Genomic DNA, 21,675 nt, shown 5'->3' on the forward strand with positions numbered 1-21,675 from the left:
TTTTTGATTTTGTTATTCACATTTTCCTCTTATATAGAAAGGCAGCCCCTCCCCACAGCCTCCACTTATCTAAACACATTTTGAGTTGGCTTTCTACTGTTTTTGAAAGCTCTCTTTCTGCATCTTCCTAATCTTACCCTTACGTCCATATTCCTATTTTTTTGTGAACCCCAGGGATATGGCAGCTTTTATCTTTCTCTGACTCATTAATGATTCTGACTCAAATTCTAATGTGTGGGTTCCCTCCCCACACCAAGCAATTCTTGGATAAGAGCGGAGTACCCTACAATTCAACACAATTCTGACACTACTCAGAGATAACATCAGATTCCTTAAGGTAAGGATTCAGTCCCATGAGAATGCCCTCCCCACCCTCACACTCCAATTCGGACACCAATTGGAAGTCCAGGTTTCATCTGTGCTTCTGACTGATCAGGTAGATTAGAGGTTCCAACGCCCCTCTCCTTGGATTCAATTAATTTGCTCAGAGAAACATTTTACTTACTAGATAACTCTTTATAATAGAAGAAGATAACTCAGGAAGTGAGATGGAAGAGGTGGTATGCAGAAAGGCGAGAAGCTTACATGCTCCAAGTTATGCCGCTCTCCCTGGACCTCCACGTGTTCACCAACCTGGAAGGCGTCCTAACCTTGTTCTTCCGGGGTTTCTATGGAGGCTCCATTCCACAGGTGTGACCAGTTCAAATCACTGGCCATTGGTGACCGGACTCAATCTCAGGCTACTTTCCCCTCACCCCGAGTTCGGGGGTTGGGACAAACTTCCAATTTTCTGACTTTGTGGTTGTTTCCCCTGGCAACTAGTCCCCATCCCTGCATTATCCAGGGGCTTTCCCAAAAGTCACCTCATTAACATAACAAAAGACACCTTTATTACTCTCACCACTTTAAAAAATTCCAAGGGATTAAAAACTGTGTGCCAGGAACAGGGGACAAGACCAAATACATATTTATTACAATAACTAACAATATCACATTAATCATTCGAGCTTTCACAGTACTTAGATGGGTTATTCTAAAAAACTTACAATTGCAATACTTTTCATTCATATACACTCTATGGTGCAGGTAATTCTCAAAATTGTCCGTGCAACAGAATCATTTGGGAAATTGGGGGGAAAAGTTTATATTTCTGGGTCAAATTTTGTTATGGCGAAGTAGAATTTCAGAGGCTGCCCCCTGCCCTGCCTCCCCAAAGCGCATTAAAAAAACCCCACAAAAACTTAAAGCAATTAAAGTTCTGATTCACTTTTTCCCTCGTTGGGACTGTGCTTCATCTTCATCAAATCCGTGAGAGAACCTTTGGAATCCCTTTCCCCCGGGTTCACCCCTTCCTGCAGGGATCCAGGTTGGGGCCAGTAGTGAGGGTAAGTTCCTGTCCTTGTAGGATTTGAGCAAGGGCCCTGGGTTCCTGCCAAAGAAACATGCTTCAATTTTTATTATTTAAGGTGGTGTCAGTGTAGAAACGTCCAAACCTGTAAGAATTTTTATGACTTTATTTGAGCGAAACTGACAATTGCTGGAAAGCAAAAACTCAATGGATTGAGAATATGCTCCAGAGAAGGGCAGTTCTGGATCCCGCTTTATACATTACAATCAAAGGAGAGGACAAAAGTACAATAGGTTACAGGAAATCCACTGGTGATGGATTAGGGAGGTGGAAGAAAGCAAAGCAGGGAAGCTCCTGGAATTGGATAAGAAGTAAAATGATAGACACTTGCTTCTTTTACATAGGCGGGTACAGGATAGTTAACAGTCAACAATTAACTCAGTGAGATTTGTGGTCTCCGCTCTGGTGTGGTGCCTGTGCTTGAAGGGGTCCGGAAAAAGGAAATTACTTTGACATTCCAGAAGTATGTTATGGTAGATGCAAAGACGATAGGCTTAATTAAGATAAAGACTGACTTTTGTCAGGGAAGATTCTAACCTAGGACATGGCTACCTGCCAGGAACTGCTTTTAGTAAGTTTTAATTTCAGGCCATCCTTTGTGGTTATTTTTGGTCTCTGAGTTAAAAGGCTGCCATGGCAGGACTCCCCTGAGCTTGCTGGGTTTAGTTTGTGGCCCCTTTTCGGCCATCCTTAGTGGACTATTGAAAACGCAAATTACATCTGCATCCTTGGGAGAGGCCAACTATTCCTATTGCTCTTTTTACTATGAATAGGAACAGAGGAATCAGAGGAGGCAGTGACCTAGTTTCTTACCCACCTTAGTTGGCTTGCCTGTCCATCAGAGACATTTCCCAGCATCCCTGAAGGCAGGGTGGCTATGTGACACGCCATGGTAAACAGATGAGAGCCTATACTCTTCTTCACATATAGATGAATAGTGGTCAGAGGCCAACAGATTATGGAAAGGCAGACTCAGGTACAAGTCTTAATCTTAAGGAGTCTATTTTCCCGTCTGTGAAATGGGAATACCATCTACCTATCATGACTGAAATGGACATGTAGCTTGACATTAGTCATAACAGCCTGGCTTATAATAGGTGCTCAATGGAGGTATTCACTAAATTGAAGGTAGTTTATAAGAGTGTGTGTGCACCCACTGATGTGTTGGTTGGGGGGATAGTAGGTTGACAAATGAATAAAGTAGTTAATATAACCTAGATATATCACTCAAAATCAGTTTTCTAATTAAAAGAACCACTTTTAAAAACTGTCATGCTGTACTTCCTACAGAGCAGAACTCACCGAGACTGTGAAGAGCACCCATGTAACCAAAAATCTGAATTGCTGAAGATGTGTAAACAGGTCAATCAGCCAGACTCAAAAATCATGATTATGTTACAACAGTGTTGGTATTATAATACTGACTTTTGCATGTAAGGTGGACGTACACTGCTTGAGCAGTACACCTCACAGCTCATTTGCTGATATAAATCATTCACCATTTTTAGGAATAAAGTTTAGAATAAAAATCTGAATTTTATTACAAACAAAAAAATAAAAAATAAAAAACTTTCCTTCAATTTTACAGTGTGTACAAGGATTTCTGTATTACATCACTTTACATAAAATGTTCTAAATGATAGAGGATGAACTTCCTGTCATTTGAAGAGAGGAGCTGACTGCTGAAAACCACGCACATACAGAAACAAACAAGTTTCACAGGCATGGCCTGTGATCTCTGCCGACAGGCAAAAGCTGAAACTAGGAACATAAGAGAAACTTGGGAGGGAAAAAAGACATTCAAAACTTCAAATACATCAGCAAAAATGGTCAAAACATTTGTAAACAACACTTACAACAAATCTCTTCAATATGCTATGTTGCTGTAAGGTAAATATTTTTTTGTAATTTATTTATTTAAAACATTTAAAAAATGTTTTCAATTACAGTTTACATTCAATATTATTTTGTGTTAATTTCAGGGCGGCGTAGTGGTTAGACAATCATACATTTAACAAAGTGTCCCCCCTTATATTTCTAGTACCCGAGAGACCATACACAGTTATTCCAATATTATTGGCTATATTTCCTATGCTGTACTTAACATCCCATGACTATTCTGTAACTACCAGTATGTACTTCTCAATCCTTTCAGTTTTCACCCAGCCCCCACCCCTACCGGCAATCATAAATCTGCTCTCTATGAGTCCATTTTTATTTTGTTTGTTCATTTATATTGTTCTTTAGAATCCACACATAAGTGAAATTATATGGTATTTTTCTTTACCTGACTTATTTCCCTTAGCATAATACCCTCTAAGTCCATCCATGCTGTTGCAAATAAGATTTTGTTCTTTTTATTGTTGTTTAATATTCATTTAAAGTCTTTTCTTCTTATTCTTAAAGAAGACTTTATTTCTTGTCATACTGGCATGGTGGTAATAAAACTCCTTCAGCTTTTTCTTTCTGGGAAGCAGATTAGCTGTCTTTTAATTGTAAATGATAGTGTTGCTGGGTAATCTTGGTTGTAGGTTCTTCCTTTTTAATCCCTTTGAATAATTTGTGTCAATCTCTTCTGGCCTGCAAAGTTTCTGTTGAGAAATCAGCTGATAAGTCTTATGGGAGCTCCTTCATTGGTAACTGGCTGCTTTTCTCTTGCTGCTTTTAAGATTCTCGGTCTTTAACCTTTGGCATTTTACTTATGATGAGTCTTGATGTAAACCTTTTTGGGTTCATTTTGCTTGGGACTCTCTGTGCTTCCTGGACTTCTATGGCTGTTTCCTTCCTTAGGCTAGGGAAGTTTTCCATTACTATCTTTTCAAATATGTTTTCAATTTCTTGCCCTCTCCTTTCTCTTGGCACCCCTATAATGTGAATGTTGATACACTTGAAATTGTCCCAGAGACTCCTTACACTAACTTCATTTTTCTTTTGGATTCTTTTTTTGCTCTGAATGGGCATTTTCTCCTTCTTTATATTCCAAATTGCTGATGTGATTTTGTTTCAACTACTCTACTGTTGATTCCCTATAGTTTATTCATTTCAGTTAGTGTAGCCTTCATTGTTAACTGGTTCTTTTTTATGGTTTCCATGTTCTTTTTCTATGCTAAACTAATTTTTATTTGACTCAAGAAAGTATTTTCTACAGCTGGGGAGTACCTCCCTCTAGATTAAAGCTTTCTTTCTTTCTCTGGAGGCAAGAACAAAATGTAATTCTGGCTTGTTCAGGGACTATTTGTGAATTTCTTAGACTGGGGACTTTTAGCTACTTTCTGTTTTGTTATTTCCACCCAAAAAACAAGGGTTAAAATAAATGGTAAAGCCAGAATTAATAAAAAGCAAAACTGGCTGCCTGTTACATCTTTCTTTGGATATCTGGTGGGTGAGGATACTAATGAAACTGGCTGCGGACTGGAGCAATCACTGCAACCCTTTTCTCTGACCATCAAAGATAATCAGGACTCACGAAGTATGAGCTTAGCAACCCAGCTACTTAAAACCAAGTAAGGCTGAACTGCACCCCATGTTGAGGACTATTCCAGCAGTGAAAATCCCCAAGAACTTACTGTCAACAAACAAGCTAGTGTGCAAAAGCCTTTTTCACATTTGGCACCTTGACTTAAAACCACTATTTACTTCCATTTACCTATTTGGATATTTTAATCAAGTGGCTGCATGTAATAATTACAACAATAATAAAAAACTTTCCTTCTAAGTATGTAATGTAGAGCAAAAACACATTGATGATTAAGAAATAAATCAAAATCTAAATCCTAATGGAAAAGTCAAGCCTTAGCATCCATGCTTGGATCTCTCATGCTTTTCTGTGATCATGAGAAGTCTCTTAACTACTGACTGGGTCCCTTTTTTTGGAGTGACAGATGTAAATACAAGTGGCAATGCTGCGGCTGAGTTATGCTTTCTTAGTCTACAGTTACTTTCTGTGCTAATTTTATTTTACTGTTAAAACGGTAAAGCACAATACTGCTTTCAGCTAGGTAACCAAATTAATTTGGGAATGATAACCCTCCTTTTGTTTAAATGACGTGATGGTAGACATTTGATAACAGATTTTGAAGAAGCTAAAAGTGACACAGTTTAGTACAAACTGTCCTTTACCTTTATTGCTTGTATACACAAAGAATACATTATAAAACTCAGTGGGAGGAGGAAAAAATAACAAAAGAAAAAGTTACCTGCTTTAGCAATTTTAAGAATAGTTTGATAACTTCTTAGATCAACTTGCTTATCTGAAATAGAGCAAAACTACAATACAATCATGATATAATTCTAATAATCACAGCAATTATGCTTTCAGTTTTATTTTTTTCTTCAAAAACATTAATGTTATAAAAATGAGGTTGATGACATCCTTATTTAAAAGACCTTGTACTGGTATCAAAATACGATTTATTTTAATACCAAGTGAAAAAATAGATCTCATATAGTCTATTACTTCAATGAAGTTTTATTATTACTTTTATTTTCAAAGTTGGTAGCAAAGTTATTTTTAACAATATAAACTTTCTCTTTATAAGTGTTGAAAGGCAGCAGGTATTCTGGGAAGGGCTTGCTAGGAAAATCAATTATTCCAATATTGATAAATAGGATACTTGATAAATTTATAATTACTTTAACTTCCTTACTAACATTTCCTGATTTTCCAGGTTTTTTATACATTTGGTATCATAAAAGTATCTAAGTCTAAGCTTTTTTTTTTCTGGAGCCATTATTTCCATTATTTCTCTTCTGTTTTTCAAATATATAGTAAAACAATCCAATAATCATTGCAGGAAGGAATGATCATTTAAGTTGGATAGTGCTGATTTACCTTTTCATTTAAGAGATATTAATATTAGTCATAAAAATTTTACTGGTACATGCCACCAAAGAATTAAAAATCTTTATACCCTATAGAAAGGGTTCCACTTTGTTTAATGTATCATAGTCAGATTTCAGTCTAATGAAATATGCTTTTATTAAATAGAGCAGCCACCACTTACCTTTAAATATGTTATGGATGAAACTAAGTTCAGTACTGATCCAAGGATGCTGGCATCAAAGCCCTCACTTCGAACTATCCCTACAGGTTCTGCATTTCTAAAACGCACCACCAATTATCCTAGATTTATCATACCCTGTCTTTAACATGGTATATACCATCTTTTGGAAAAAAGATTTATTTTTTTGAGATGAGATACAAGAACAAAATTATTCTTGAGGTTCCACCTCGAAAAAAAGATAATGTTTTGCACATAGCAGCTAGTTTGCTACCTCCTGTCTCTGTTAGGCTAGCCTTCACACCAAGAGCATGCATATATGGCCATGGTTCACACAACTGGTTTGAAGTTGGGAACTGCTGCTTATTCAAGTCACAGATGCCCTCACGTTATGCATGGAGACAGTTGAACTGCATGTCCACCATGAGAATAGGAAAATTAATGATGAAACAAACATAGCATACATAGGCAGTTGGCATTCAGAACATGCCAAAAAGCTAACACTCATGATTGTCATCAGGATTTTTCTTTCCTTAAAAAAATGTCTTTGCATATTTTAAAATTTAACAGTCCCAGAGAATCATGAAGTGCCTTGTCGTTTTTGCTGCTGACTTCTGATGACCTCTAGTTGTTTTTTGCATTGCTGGTAATAAGTAGAAAGACTTTTGTTTTCATCTAAAAGCTTTTTATGTTCCTGTACCAGACGAGATGTATTTTGCTGGTCCTTTTCATCCTGGTCCAGTTCTGCAACTAGCTCTTGCCTAAAAACAAATACCAATAGTAAGATATTCTATATGATGGAAAAATTCATACCTTAATAGCTGAGGATGAAAGCTCAATGAATTAGAATTTTTATTCTGAGTCTATCATTATGCATCTTACGTGCAACCACTCAAATTCATTTTTGTGCTGGAATGGAGACTATCAATCACTCTTCCGGTGTAACTATACAAATATCATAATCCTTTTAAATAAGTAACTGTACTTGGATAATTAGTGAAAACAGATAAAATGGTGTAACAGAAGTTTCTGAAAATTTCATGTAATATTCTTTTCGTGGAGGAAGGAAGAATAAAAGGCTGGGAAGGACTTCATCTGACTATAGGACAAAGTTTTTATTGTTAATATTGCACTTTTATACTCGTGTACCTATATTTTGAAGTCACAATCCTATTTAAACTAATGCAAAGTGGTAGCTAACAGAACATTTGCAAGGTAATTAAAATAGATGTTATCAACTTAAATCTCTTTCCTATTTTAAAACAGTGAGAACAATACAAAGTACCACTTTTAAACTACTCAAGTTTGCAAACATTTTCAGGAAAGACCCTCAGAGTCTTTTATAGCCTGATAAACTTTTAAAAGTCCCTTTTATTCAGGGAATATTAAGTAGTAGCTCCTGTAGAGAGGCTATGGGATATACCTAAATAATTAATAAAAAGTCCTCAAAATGATTTCCTAGTAATATTTCTCAGTTAAAGTATTTAAAATTGATTAAAACTGTCAAAAGTTTCACATCCCTCAATCTACTATTTGGTTTTCTAGCACAGAAGTTTAATCTTCAAATGATTAAAGTATGAAAAAAGTATAGGTTAAAAATGGGAAATGAGAAATAAGAGGCTTTTTTAAAACATGAAGTGTAATTAGTGTAATTTGGTGACTGTAATACAAGGTGGGGCAAAAGTAGGTTTACAGTTGTTAGTATGGAAAATGAAATTATAATAAATAATAATACAAGAATAAACTCTGTGTTTTGCAGACTCACAACTGTAAATCTACTTTGCCCACCCTGTATTTAATTCCTATTTTGCTTTGCCTTTAAGATACTAGGTTGAATTCATTTAAATCAGTGTTATCAGTAAATTGTGATGAAACTATTCTTCCCATTGTTTTTTTTTGTTTTGTTTTGTTTTTTGAAGTACAAACAGAAACCTTCCCATAGATTACTTCAGGAAACAAGAATTTTTATTTATTTGATTAAAATTAATAGAGGAAATCCTGTTACTATATATATATATATGTATATATATGTATATATATATATATATATATATATATATATATATATATACATATAGTTAACATGAGTTTTTCCTATAACACTTCCTTTTAGTTATCACCATAAATCAACTTCAGAGACATAAAATTTCATGATGGTCATGCTTAAGCAAACTAAAGCTTTTTTTATTTTTTTTTTTCCGTTTAAATTTAGAATTGCAAATAAAGGAGTATAAAAATTGTACTATATTTCTTAAAAAAAAGAGAGATAAAGGCAGTTTCTACAACCCTCAGAGAAAAACGTGTGAGTATAAAACTCCCCAGAAAAACACTCATAGGTATGAAATAAAGCCCACTAACAAGTAATTCTACTCTCCTGACTGTACTCCTGGGAAGAATGTAACTACAAAATGTCTCTAAGACAAAGTACAACTGAACATTAGTAATTCAAATTGTCTTACCTATGTCCAAGAGAACAAACCTTTATAACAAAAAATCTAAACATCCTTTAAGTTTAAAACGGTGGTAACACAAAACACATTCATGTAGCACCAGCTTACTTTCCTTAGTAGTAATATAGTATGATACAGTCAAAAGAGTTTTCTTTACTGTAATTCTCACCGGAGGATATGTTTATTGACTTTAGAGAGAGAGGAAGGGAGAAAGGGAGAGGGAGGAAGCGGGTGGGGTGGGGTGGGGGGGGAGACATTGATGTGAGAGAGAAACATCAACTGGTTGCCTCCAGTATGTACCCTGACTGGGACAGAAACCACAACCTAGATATGTACCCTAACTGGGAATTGAGCCCAAAACCTAGGTATGTACCCTAACTGGGGAACGAATCTGTGACCTAGGTATGTATGTGCCCTGACCAGGGATCAAACCTGAAACCTTTTGGTGCTTGGGATAATGCTCCAACCAACTGAGCCGGGGCAAAAGGGTTGAGTTTTGCATGAAAAAAAGGCCTAAAAGATGCTTAAACATTAACATATATAAACTCTCCAAGTTAGAAACATGCTTAATTATTAATTCTAAAAATTATGAAGTTTTCATGTCTTCAAACAATACTGCAACTTAATATATTTCAAACTCAAAATACTAATGAGTTTTAATTTTTATTCATAAAAGGTAACTTACTTTCTCTGTAATAACAATGCAATTTCCGTTTGAACTTTCATATATTCTTGTGCCATTTTACAGTGCTGTTCAAATACTGCCATAGATTCTTTGGAGTTTGGGCATGGTGCTAGAGGCTGAAAATAAATAAAAAATGTTAAAACATTATTAAACCAAATCTCAGCATCGCTAAGAGTTAAGACAGTGACTGTGATGTATTTTTATAGTACTAAAGTAATGATCTTTTAAAAGCATTAAACCATGCCCTAGAAAATCTGTGTCCTTTTGTCAGAGTTAACTCTGAACTTAAATTTACACTTGCTGTTTAAACACTTGTTTTTCCAGAAAACCATGACTAGAGTACTCTTGGCCTCTGGTTTTACATTTCAGGTTGCCAAGCTGTATTATACCAAAGATGTTTCTGGTTCTCATACTCATGAGAACTGAAGTATATATTCCTTACATATTTTCAGTCATTATGAACATGCAACTGTATCACAAAATTTATTATGTACAAATGAGCTTACATGAATTTTATATTTTAGTGCACTAAAATTAAAGAACAAAAATGTTATTCGTGCCAGTTTTAAAGATATGGGAGTATTTTAACATGACTGTTGGGATAAGCACGTATGATTTTGCCAATTTTAGATTTGATGAACTTAACTGAATCATTTATTTTAACAAGAATAAGGAGGCTCACTGAGAACATAAATAAATGAATATATGATGACAGAAACACAACTGTCAGCCTTAAAGATACATTCTCTACAATTCTCTAAGATAAAAGTAAACACCGAGTGAAACAGTACAGTACTTCTTTACCTGTAGTTGGTGATCCAGTGTAAGGTAAGCCATTGGGATGGAGTTATCTGATCCATTGGTATCTGTAATTCAAGAATGTTATTTTATTTATTTTATCATAAATTATTATATGCATGCATAAAATAACGGTATTTTTTTCCTAAAGTAAATAACACAAAAGTTATTGTTACTGATAATGAAGAGTCCAGATTTGAATTCTAAAGATAAACAGAGGATATCCAATTATCAGATAATTAGAATGCAATTATACTTTCATACTTTCAATTTACACTGGATATAAATTAAATTAAAGCTTGTAAGCCCTTGTTTAATTAAAAACAGAAACAGATATACTAAAGTAATAATCTTTTACAAAATAAGTGTTAAACTACGCCCTAGAAATCTGTGTCCTTTTGTCAGGGTTAACTCAGAACTTAAATTTACACTTCTGTTTTAACGCTTTTGTGGTTATACAGAACCATGACTACAGTACCCTTTATAGTTAATTCAGAATAATGCTCTTTACATTCTAAATTCAGTCTCTACACACTCTATCGACCTAATCAAACCCACATCTCTCTCTTTGCTTGGTCATGCTAGGCTCACTATTAGGCAGTGCCCACTCCAGCAACATTAGGGTTCCTTAATAGGGAAAAGGGGGAAGCAAGAGATGCATTCTCTTCCAGTGGGTTGCCTTCAATTTATATAGATTCTAGTGTGAGCCCCTAATCCCACTCCTGCTAAGGAGAATCACTGTAGAAAACGACTGGTACTCCAGTTATTGATGGGAGTGTAATACACATATAAAAATTGTGGCTCAAAGTCATACCTAAACAGTTAAATGGGTTAATTCGAACAACCAGTCCCATTTATCAAACGACTTGAACAGACAGCTTTTGTTTGTATTTCAAAACAGGTAAAAGTACCCTAGCTACTTGCCTGAGAAGCATGGAATAGTCTCTTCCCAACATTAACATTTATGTACAACAGTTCCAGAAGCAGGCAGAATAACTGTGAAGTAATACGGACTTTTCTATTTCAGAAGTAGCTGCTCTCCCACTGTTAGCAGAGAACAAATGAACTAACCAAGTGAGCGGTTGTCCAGCCCGCTTTCTGAGAAGTAACTCATTGAAATAGTGTAGACAAAGGCAGGTAAAGAGAACAGCAAGGCCCTGCATCCAGTGCAATGGAAAACTACCTGTTTGATGGTTTCACTGATACTCCAGTTAAAAAATAAAAAAAAAAAATATTGAAAATGTGCTTATAAGTAACTCCAAAAGCTAAGCTAAATCAGACCAAATGACATACTGCACACAAGAAAAACCATACAATGCTGGCATATGATAAGCACTCAACACATGGCTATTATTATTCTTGTTATTGATACTAAATGGAGAATAGGGAAGGAAGGGCATTTTAAAATACTCAAGCTTGCATTTCAGGTTGAAAAATAATGTTTATTAAATACAGGATAACAGAGTATTGCCTAGGATAGCCCAATTTACCCTAAAATCATATATTCACATAAATGTTTTTCTGAAATGACTGAGTAAGAAGTATAGTTAAGTTGTTATTTCTCTAACTCCCTCCCCCCCATAGCAGTTTCAAACTATGCTCTCATAGAACACTACTTTCCACAAAGTTAAAATGGATTGAAAATGATTTCCCCTTGACTTTATAGGAAAAACTGTCTGAAAAGTGTTTCAGTTTAACATTTCCACTCCTATTACTGTCTTAAATATTTGATACTTGATGTATCTTATTAAGTCAGTAACCTGTATCTAATATGTATTTCAGAATTAAGCATAATATATCAATGTTCCACAATATTTTAGGGGTGGAAAAAAAGTCCAAGGATTTACTCAAACAATTAAAGCCTTTCAGTGGTGGGGAACTTAAGGTCCTTTATTGAATACTGGTTTTTCTTTAAAACCAAAAGTGAGATTGCACTTTCTCACATACAAACTGATATTTAGTTTTTAAGTCTGTAACAGCTATAACTGATCATATGACAGCAAAGGCTATTCCATGATTTTTTTTTTTAATGCTTCAAATTGCTGATCAAATCTTATCTCATTTCCTGAATGTCAAGACTCACATTTGTTTGGTTGAATTATCTTAAGCAAAGATATCTTTTCTGGCCCTTCAAACACAATAGTTATAACCATTTCATATTTTCTAAGTATGTGTTCCCTTCATATGAAATGTTGTCTTCTTTCTGCTGTGTGACTAAGCAACAAGTCTTACAATTTTATAAAAAAGTCACAGACTATGCCAGGTCTTACCTAATTGATTTCTGTCTTAACTATTAAAATATGCAGTTTGTACTACAAAATAGTAGTTGATCACACAGTATGATGACTTTGTTTTTAAATGTGTTAGTATTATAACGCTATAATCAGACTGCAAGCAATGGATATCTTATACTTCTACCTTGGCAAAGTAGTAAGCCCAGGAGAGACTGTCTTCACTGAGGGTTCCCAAGCTCTGAGGCTCTCTCTACTAGGTCTAGGCATCGCTCTCACTAGCTGCTCTCGGGCACATTTGTCTTTTTTTTTTTAAATCTCCACTATTTTATAAATAGAAACCCAGAAACACAAGAGCACTCAATATGTGCTAAGATTATTAAATCATCGTGCTCTTTATTTTTCTCTGAAAACTACATAGAAAGCGCTCTCCTTTTAAAGTAAAAAAGATCTAACTAATTAATTAGGTTGTTTGAACTTATCTATGCATGAGCTAATTTTTCCCTGATTCAGTGGGCCTTCAAAGAAAAAGGTTTCACCTATCTCTTCGCTGTAATTTATTTCATTAACTTGATTATCAGTATTTTCCCTTAGAAACTGTGCAAAAGCTGAACTTCACTAATTATAAACTTAAACCAGAGCTTCAACTTCTAAAATTATATTCAATATTATTTAAAAAATGATAACCACACATTTGCAATAAATTCAAGGCAAAGAAAAAATTCCATTAATATCACAAGCTGGACCTATGTATGACAGTTCTAGCTATTAATATTCTGTGGCATTTTAGGTTCCAGAAAAGAAAAAAAATGAAATGGGGGTCAGCAGGGTAGAAGAACACATGAAGTGGAAATACAGCAGTTAAGTGAGATGGGCATAAAAGAACAGTGATTTTACCCTCATGAACTCACAATCTGTTACATGTTGCCTGGCATGTCTCGATTAGTCTAGACTGAATCCAGGAGGCCCACCATGCTGAGTACCAGTTTAAGCAAATGCTGTGATGTCAGGGAGAGTACTTCTCCCTGGAGGCTTTTGGAACCAAAAAGAGCTGATATAACCTGATGGTTAAAGATCAAATCTGTCAAGAGCATTTCCCTGTCTGCCTTTGAGGAGAAGCACAACGCAATGAACTCTGCACATGTGCTGAGTAGTGGTGAATGTTCTGAGCAATTCTAGGTGGGGCTGTGCTACGGGTGAAACTTAGAAGAGTTTTTGCTAGCACTAAATTTAAACTTACTAAAACTACAGAGCACACCCTGGCTAAACATAGTTCTATCTTAACATGACACAGAGAAAAGCCACCCAGTTAATTTTTTAAATTAAATTATAAGTTTGACTAAATCTTGCCAAATATCTATAAATACTTATGAGCAGTATTTTAGTTTGTAAACACAGCTGACTTTTTAATTTCAATTTAATTGCTACTATTAATAACATAGTTGATTTTACATAAAATCCCAAAAGGTTTAATTTTCCAAGGTCCATGAGATTGTTGTTTCTTCTCTGATATCATACCATATAAATAATTTTTCTAGAAGCATACTGCTAACTATTTATCAAGGCATTCTTCTAATACTAAGGAAAAGTTACTTCCACTAGGGTACGCAATCTTCTGCTTGCACATAAGGCAACTATTCCAGGTTAGATTTTAATGCTATTATTTTGACCAGTATTTCATGTTAGGGAGTTTTAATAACTCTAAACAGATTTGTAAAGGTCTATTTAACAGAATTATTTATATAATTGAAATGAAGTTTTCTTATTATATAAAGCTGATTTAAAGGGTTACGGTCAGAAATTTTTTTATCAGAAAAGTACCTGATATCTTATATCTTTAAAACAAAAGAATGACATGAAGATGATTATTTTTACCATTTTGTTGATTTTAGGTATTAATCTCTGTCTCAGTACTCAAAAAGACATTTTTAAGTTTCTTGCTGAATATTTGATTTTATTAATATGAAAATCTAAACTACTGTAAAGAGCCTGCCTTTGTAGAGATGACAGTATGACACAACTAAATGAAAATAAACATAGTAAATTCAACTTCATAATTACAGTAAGGAAATAAACTGGTCACCTGTGGAATCATCAGGGGTCCATTGATGACTTCGAGCTGGCTTTTCTGAGGTTGGTCCTGAGGTAGTGATCATTCTGATGCTAGGACTGGATGACCTACTGCTCACCTGTAGGAAGAAGTGACAGGAGATTTCGTTTTTAAGGAACGACAGGAAAAAATTTCCATTGTAACACAAAGGACAGAATTCCATTTTTATTAGTAGAAGTCTCAAAACTCTCTTGCAAAAACAACAACAACACAAAACTAAAACCCACATAAATCCTCTAAGAAGATTGCACACACACACACAATATACACACACACACTGAAAACTAATTGCCTAGAGCTTTTGTTCTGACTGCCTGCTGCGCTCACAGGAACAGGTATAGTCTTGGGCCTTTGTAGGATATAAGGCTGGAGAACCTCCTTCATACTTTAAGCTAAAACCCAAGAAAGGCTTCACGCAGGGAAAGAAGGAACCAGGGGAAAAAAAAAATCTATCCTGCAAAAGAAGATAATATGTAAATTTGGGTGGAGGGGATAAAATGTATCCATGGTGAATCTGCAAAAAATTTCTAGGATTGATGGAAGATATAACAAATCTCAACCATAACAAATCCCAAGCAGAAAAAATAAAGAGAAAACCTACAAGATGGAGTTAAACATGGGACAAATTATAATCAAATTAAAAACAAAAACAAATAGAAGAGAATAAAGAGCAGCCTAGAGAAAAGATAGATTATCTATAAAATACCAGTAAGAACTTCAATAGCAACAAGGGAAGCAAGAAAGAAAGCAGAATTATCTTCAAACTGCTAAAATAACAGAACTAGAATTATTTACCCAACAAAAATGAGAAGAACGAGGTTAGAATAACATTCTCGATGAGCAAAAACCGATTCTATCATTCAGAAACTCTTACCATAAGGATTTCTATTATCATGTTCTTCAGGGAGAAGAAAAACCTTTCCCTAATGGAATGGCCAAGTTGAAATCAGGATTATTTGTAAACACAAGTATGAATCCATATACTGAAAACATTAAACACCGAAAACTATGACTAATTAAGAGAAATACCAAACAAATAAATAAGATGGTACTTAAATTTGAATAACAATAGCATCAGCAAGAGGAACATAAATTTAAAAATCTTCACATTGATCAGGATGAGGGTAAAAATATTAACTTTAGGTTGGACCTAAGTGTTAAAATTTCATAGATAATTACTAAAAGTAGTAATATATGAAACTCCCACATCAGATCAAAAAAGAATGGCATGAGAAATATATTTATTGAATTCAAAGGGAGGCAAACAAGGAGAAAAAAGAAATAAAGCATAAAATAAGAGAACAAATTTATCAGTAATCATAAAAAATATAAATGAATTACACTTCAGTTAAGATATTAAAAAGAATCACATAGTCTGGATTAAATGCTGCTTAAAAGAGACATATCTGATTCACAGAGAAAACAGGAAGCTAAAGGATGAAAAAAGATAAACAAGCAAAAACTACCCAAAATAAAGTTACATAGCTATATTAATATCAGAGAGAATATAGAGAAAAAAAAGAACTAGGGAAAGAGATATAAATGATTCAATTTAGAACATAATTCAAAACTTATATGCTATGCTTATAACAATATAGGCTGTACCTATACATAGCTTCCAAACAGAAAAAGCAATAAAACTACAAGAGAAGCATTCGCAATCACAGTGAGATATTTTAATCCTCTGTAAATGACACATAAAATCAGACCAAAAACCAAAATATGCACATAGCATAACCTAAACTCCATGAAATCTATGTCTGAAAAATGAGAATATGTATTTTTTAAGTAGCCATGGAACATTTATGAAAACCAATCATGTACTAAGCTATAATACAGATCTTGAAAAAGTAAAAAAAGTTTAGTATCATATAAATTGATCTTTTTGTATTGATTCACAATTAATCTTCTAAAAAATCCCAAGTTTAAATGTTTAAAAACACCTCTAAGTAACTCATTGGTCAGAAAAAAACAAACAAACAAACCAAAGTGGAAATAAAAAAATATTTGAACTGATTTTAACTCTAATCATGCTAAAAGTTGTGGCATGCAACTAAAGCAGCACTTAAGAGAAAAATATTTAATTCCAGGTTAGAGGATGAGGGGTGCCTAGCAAAGTGCAGAACACAGGATGTTTATTGGTTGTTATTGGAGCAGTTCTGAAATTCTCACCTGGCATTCCTGAACTCCATCAGCAGGCTTATCTTACCTATATAGAACAGCTCTCCTTCATCAGTTCCTTATGCCCATTTCCCTCCCTGCTTTTAATCTTGACCTACATTCATTAAAGGACTATGTGGTATAAGGCAAAGAGCATGTATGAAACTGAACTATATATAACTGCCACTTTTATAGGTCGAAAACAATCACTGCAACAAATTCACATGACTTAGTCCAGCAATCTTCAACCTTTTTCATTTCATGGCACATGTAATCTAATTACTAAAATTCTTATACAAAACATACACATTAACTAAACCCTATCACAAAGACTTTTCTTCTTGAATTTTGGCTGTATTTATAACCTGTTCCTACATAAACTTCAACTTGAGCCAGAAATGCTTTACACTACTTTCAAAGTTTGTGATTTTGCAAAAGCATAATAACCTCCTAAGGGTGGAGATCATGTGTACTTTTGTATTATACTCCCCAGGATTTAGGAAATTACTGACTATACAACAATACTCATTATCAATACTCATTGAATAAAATGATAATATAAGCTGTTGGCACTCAGAAATAAGACTGGTGCTACTTAGGCTTATTTACTTTTATACAATATATAAGAAGAAAAAGGATGACATACACCAAAGACAACCAGTGATAAAACAGATCTCTTACTTTTAGAATGCTGTTGTTATAGTATCTGTAAAACAAGTACAGATATTATGACCTTATTACTGAGTCCTTTTATCCTCTTTTACTGAAAGCAAGTCTTGTGATTTAAAAAGAGTACACTGATGTGACCATAGTTTTAATTTCTATTATAAAACAAGAATAATTTCTCTTCAAAGTGCTAGCAGAGGAGGAGTTCATAGTCAACCTAATTTTATGTTAACAGTTTCACTTTAACATTTTAAGAGGGGAAACAAATACAAGGGTTTGTAACATGTGAGACTCATATCAGTTGTAAGATATTAAACAAGATTCAAGTAATAATTAGGTTTATAAAATATAATAATGGATTTTGTATATTAAAAAGGCCACTGAACATTTGTCATATTAAAACAAATAATCATTTGGACCTACTATAAACTACAGTATTTCTTAAGTATAAAAAGAGAATTCTTTGCTACTTCTTTCTTTTCTTCTTCTGTTTTCCAAGAAACTCTTAGATAGCACCTTCTGTGCACAGTTGTTTTTTTCTACTTGAGATTTGCTATTGCTGTAAAACTAAAAAATAAGGCTAATATTTTTAGGTGAACTTTCAAAACTGGTTTTTCTTTAAAGCTACAAGAAAAGTTTTAATGAGCTAAATTTAAATCCATAAAAAAGTCGTCATAATTCAAGGGATTGATATTTTAATGAATGACATAATATGCTAATATGTTCGCATAAAAAAAACACTAAAAAAAATATTTTAAAACAAAGCCATTACGGTATTTTTTGAATAGCTGAAAAATAAAAGGCACAAAAAGAGGAACAGGTAATATCTGACAACTTACAAAAACATAATTTGTGGGTTCAATTTATGTTACTGCTTACAACTTGCTATGGAAGATGTCTTATTTTATAGTAGCTATTAAAAAAAAAAAATCATTGGTAAAATTCCGATGGTCACAAATGCTCTCAAACTATTAACTTATTTAGGGTGCTCCTTCCTTCAAGATATTTACAATCACTTTATTCTATGCTTACATAAACTGCAAAATTTAAGAGATATAGAAAACTTGACTTACCACAAGGTTTGGATATGAAAGTGGTTACAAGAATACAGAAATGCCACATAGCAATTTAAGGCAGCAAAAGAATACTAAGCCAAATTTAAACTGTGGGGGCAAATTTACCATCAGTAGACACGAATGAGAATTGGACTTTGACCAGAACTTTATCTCTATATTTATAAAAAGAAATTGGGTGTTATTTTACAGACAAAAATAAAGCTTTGCTTCTTTTTATGTCTCACCTGAAAGACTGGGAAAATATTTTCATGAGGCAGGAATTTATGGCCAGTGCTACTATTTAGACTGACATTTTAAAGCTATTTAAAACCCTCAGAAATCTTAGTTGCTAAAATTATACAAGCACAAAACAGAGATTAAATGTCAATTTATATAATATTCTTGCTAAAGTAACATCTGAATAACAAATATTAAAAATAAATATGTATCAGTTGGTATTGTGAATTTACAAGTGTACTTCCTCCATTATAATAGTTATAGCTAAAGCAATTAAATGTATACATGACAGGGTGTATCGAAAACATTTTTTTCTGATATGAAGGTATAGACTCAATTTAATTCTGACCTCACTATAGTTTGTTATGAGAAAATTTTAGAATATTATTATTCTCATATGGTCTTTAAATTCTCTAATAGAAAAGTACAAAATTCCTATGAACCAGGAATTATTTAAAACTATTATGTAAGCTTCAGATTCAGTTTTAACACAAAATTAATTACATTAAAAAAGGTGGAGATTGAGGACAGATAAAAAGTAGTAGTATAATAAATTATATCCCTTAAATAAAAACAATGTATGATAATACATCTCTGGATATGTGATAAAAGGCCTTTAAGGCAAACATTTCCCATAATCCCTGATAGAAATTTCTCTTCTGACACAGAAAGAATAGAATACCAATAGATTTTACTTCTTTCCAAGTGCTTTTTTGTTTTATTTCTAGATTGTAACACACTATAGTGAGAACAAGGAAGTGGTAAGAGCCAGCCTTGGAAGGCACACTATGGGGAGGCAGGCATACAACAAGTATTAAGCATCTACTGGTACTTTCATGTTATAACCCTGAGGTGTGGGTATTATGGTCCCCACTGGGAGATAAGGTTACTGAAGCTGAGTCACATCTGACTAGTAAAAGTAGATTCTAAACTCCATACAAAAATATAGCTTTCTAAATAATCATAATTGTATCATCTTGCAGTTGTGATTTTTACTGACTTCAGTCCTCTTCAAGAGAAATATAAATAGATCTGTATTGGATACATTCCCAGAAGGAGTAAGCAGTTATACATGAGAATGTATAATTTTAGTAAAACACAGAAAGGCTCACCCAGATGTATAAAACATAAATTCATGCAGTCATCTGTAGACATTTATTATGAAAGTGAATTTGCCTTGCTCAATAATATGATTCAGCTAAAATTCATCATCACTGAAAATTATTTAAATAATTAATGACAATGCACACTATCAGAAGCCGAACACTTGGAATTACAGAACCCTAGGATTACTTTAACATCCGCTGCATTCAGTTTTATATGCACGATGGAATGATAAGAGTGTAGAGTCTGGATGTTCTGGTTATCAGATCTGGATTCAAAACTGGGATGTGACACCAATTACTGACAGTGTAAGGGAATTATGAGACTTAGGCAAGTTTCTCCAACCCCCAGTTTCTTGACCCACAAAATGAGAAAAATAAATAAAATAAATTTATAGGATTACGATTAAATAACATGTATTAAAGGCCTGACTGGCACAAAGTTGGAACACAATAAATAAAGAGCACCTGTTTTTATTATAGTTTTTAAGTGGTCTTGGGATAAGATCTGCCCAATACACTCCTTGGGGATTGGGCATTCTTGGTAGTCTATGTTCCCCAGCCAAGGACCACCAGGAAGTGAGACACCTATAGTGAGACAAGTCGGTTTCAATTTTTGTTGCAGTGAACCAGAAAGCTCACCATGGGGCACTGTGGTGTGTCAGTGTCACAGGAAAAGGGTTTCAGAAAGAGCTTATTATAGGATTTAGGATTTTACTTTGTGATTTGAGGAGGCTCCAGAGAAGGAGGGGTTCACTCTAGGTGGGCTACTGCCAGAAAGTGGGGGCAGTTCTACAGGGAGGAGACCTCGTGTGAGGATAAAACTGTAACTGGAAAAGAAGCAGCAGTCACTCAGTCAGCTGGGAGAAGGCAACGTCTGGCATTTTGTGGGTGGCACACGGACCTTGTTTTTGTCCGTGCTTAGACAGTATTACAGAATGGTCTTGTTTTGCCTCATCTTATCATGGTCTCAACATAACCTTGTCTACTGATGTTCTGAGAAATTGTTTTTGTTCTAACAACACTGAGGCCACAGTGTCACATCAGTTCATGGACATCAGGAGCTGCTTTTCCTCAGTATCTTTTCAAAGCATCTAGGAAGCCAGATCCATTATGTATGCTTAATAAGCTTCCAGAATAAAAACCTGAATTAATTTAAAAGTGATTTGTATGTTGTGAGTTTACAAAACTACTTACACAACTACTTTTAATAAAGAAGCTTGCTTGGTTCACTATGTCTCTCAACAGAAATGGCAGTATAAAAACAACTAATTTAATTTTAGTTGATAGGTGGAAAGTCTAAGTGATTTTATTAAGATCAGTCTTGATCCAAGAGCCAAAAAATATACTCTGGTTAGTTTACTTTCCCCTGTGAGATGGAATGTTAAGCTTTATTAAAGTTCTCTCTCTTCCTCTGATGATTGTACTAGGTGGACAAATTATTTCCTTCATCTTCTTCCTTCATCTCCATAGCCATAACAAACAAGTAAACAAGCAAACAAACAAACCCTGTGCATATGTTTAATCATTGCTTAGCTAGACTTTAAAAAGAACTATACCTTCAATTTTGAAAATCCATATTGTGCATACTTTTCTTCTTTGAATAATGAATATTATTTTCATGAGTAATATAAATTATTTAATGTTCAATTATCATAACATTTTCAGGGGAAAATGTTTTCATAGTACATTAGGGTTACTGTTTGCCATTCTCATTCCAAACTGGATATTAGAAATTCTTAAGTAGTGCTGAACGAGTGAATCAATTTTAA

The 21,675-nt window shown here is 34.1% G+C and overlaps 1 protein-coding gene across 2 annotated transcripts in view; it reads right to left on the reverse strand.

Annotated features, from left to right (window-relative positions):
- Positions 1-3,167: 3,167 nt before the first annotated feature.
- MAP3K7 (mitogen-activated protein kinase kinase kinase 7) overlaps positions 3,168-21,675 on the reverse strand; it is a 68,053-nt gene continuing 49,545 nt past the window's right edge. For both annotated transcript variants that reach the window (XM_090279678.1, XM_090279679.1), the window contains 4 exons: positions 14,656-14,761; positions 10,348-10,409; positions 9,544-9,659; positions 3,168-7,169 (listed from right to left, as the gene is read on the reverse strand). In XM_090279678.1, the coding sequence (XP_090135804.1) occupies positions 6,989-7,169; positions 9,544-9,659; positions 10,348-10,409; positions 14,656-14,761 (465 nt within the window). In that variant the 3' untranslated portion in view covers positions 3,168-6,988. The remainder of the gene's footprint in view (positions 7,170-9,543; positions 9,660-10,347; positions 10,410-14,655; positions 14,762-21,675) is intronic.

This window comes from Furipterus horrens, unplaced genomic scaffold (genome assembly GCF_987537825.1).
Source record: "Furipterus horrens unplaced genomic scaffold, mFurHor1.1.pri manual_scaffold_6, whole genome shotgun sequence".
Lineage (NCBI taxonomy): Eukaryota > Metazoa > Chordata > Mammalia > Chiroptera > Furipteridae > Furipterus > Furipterus horrens.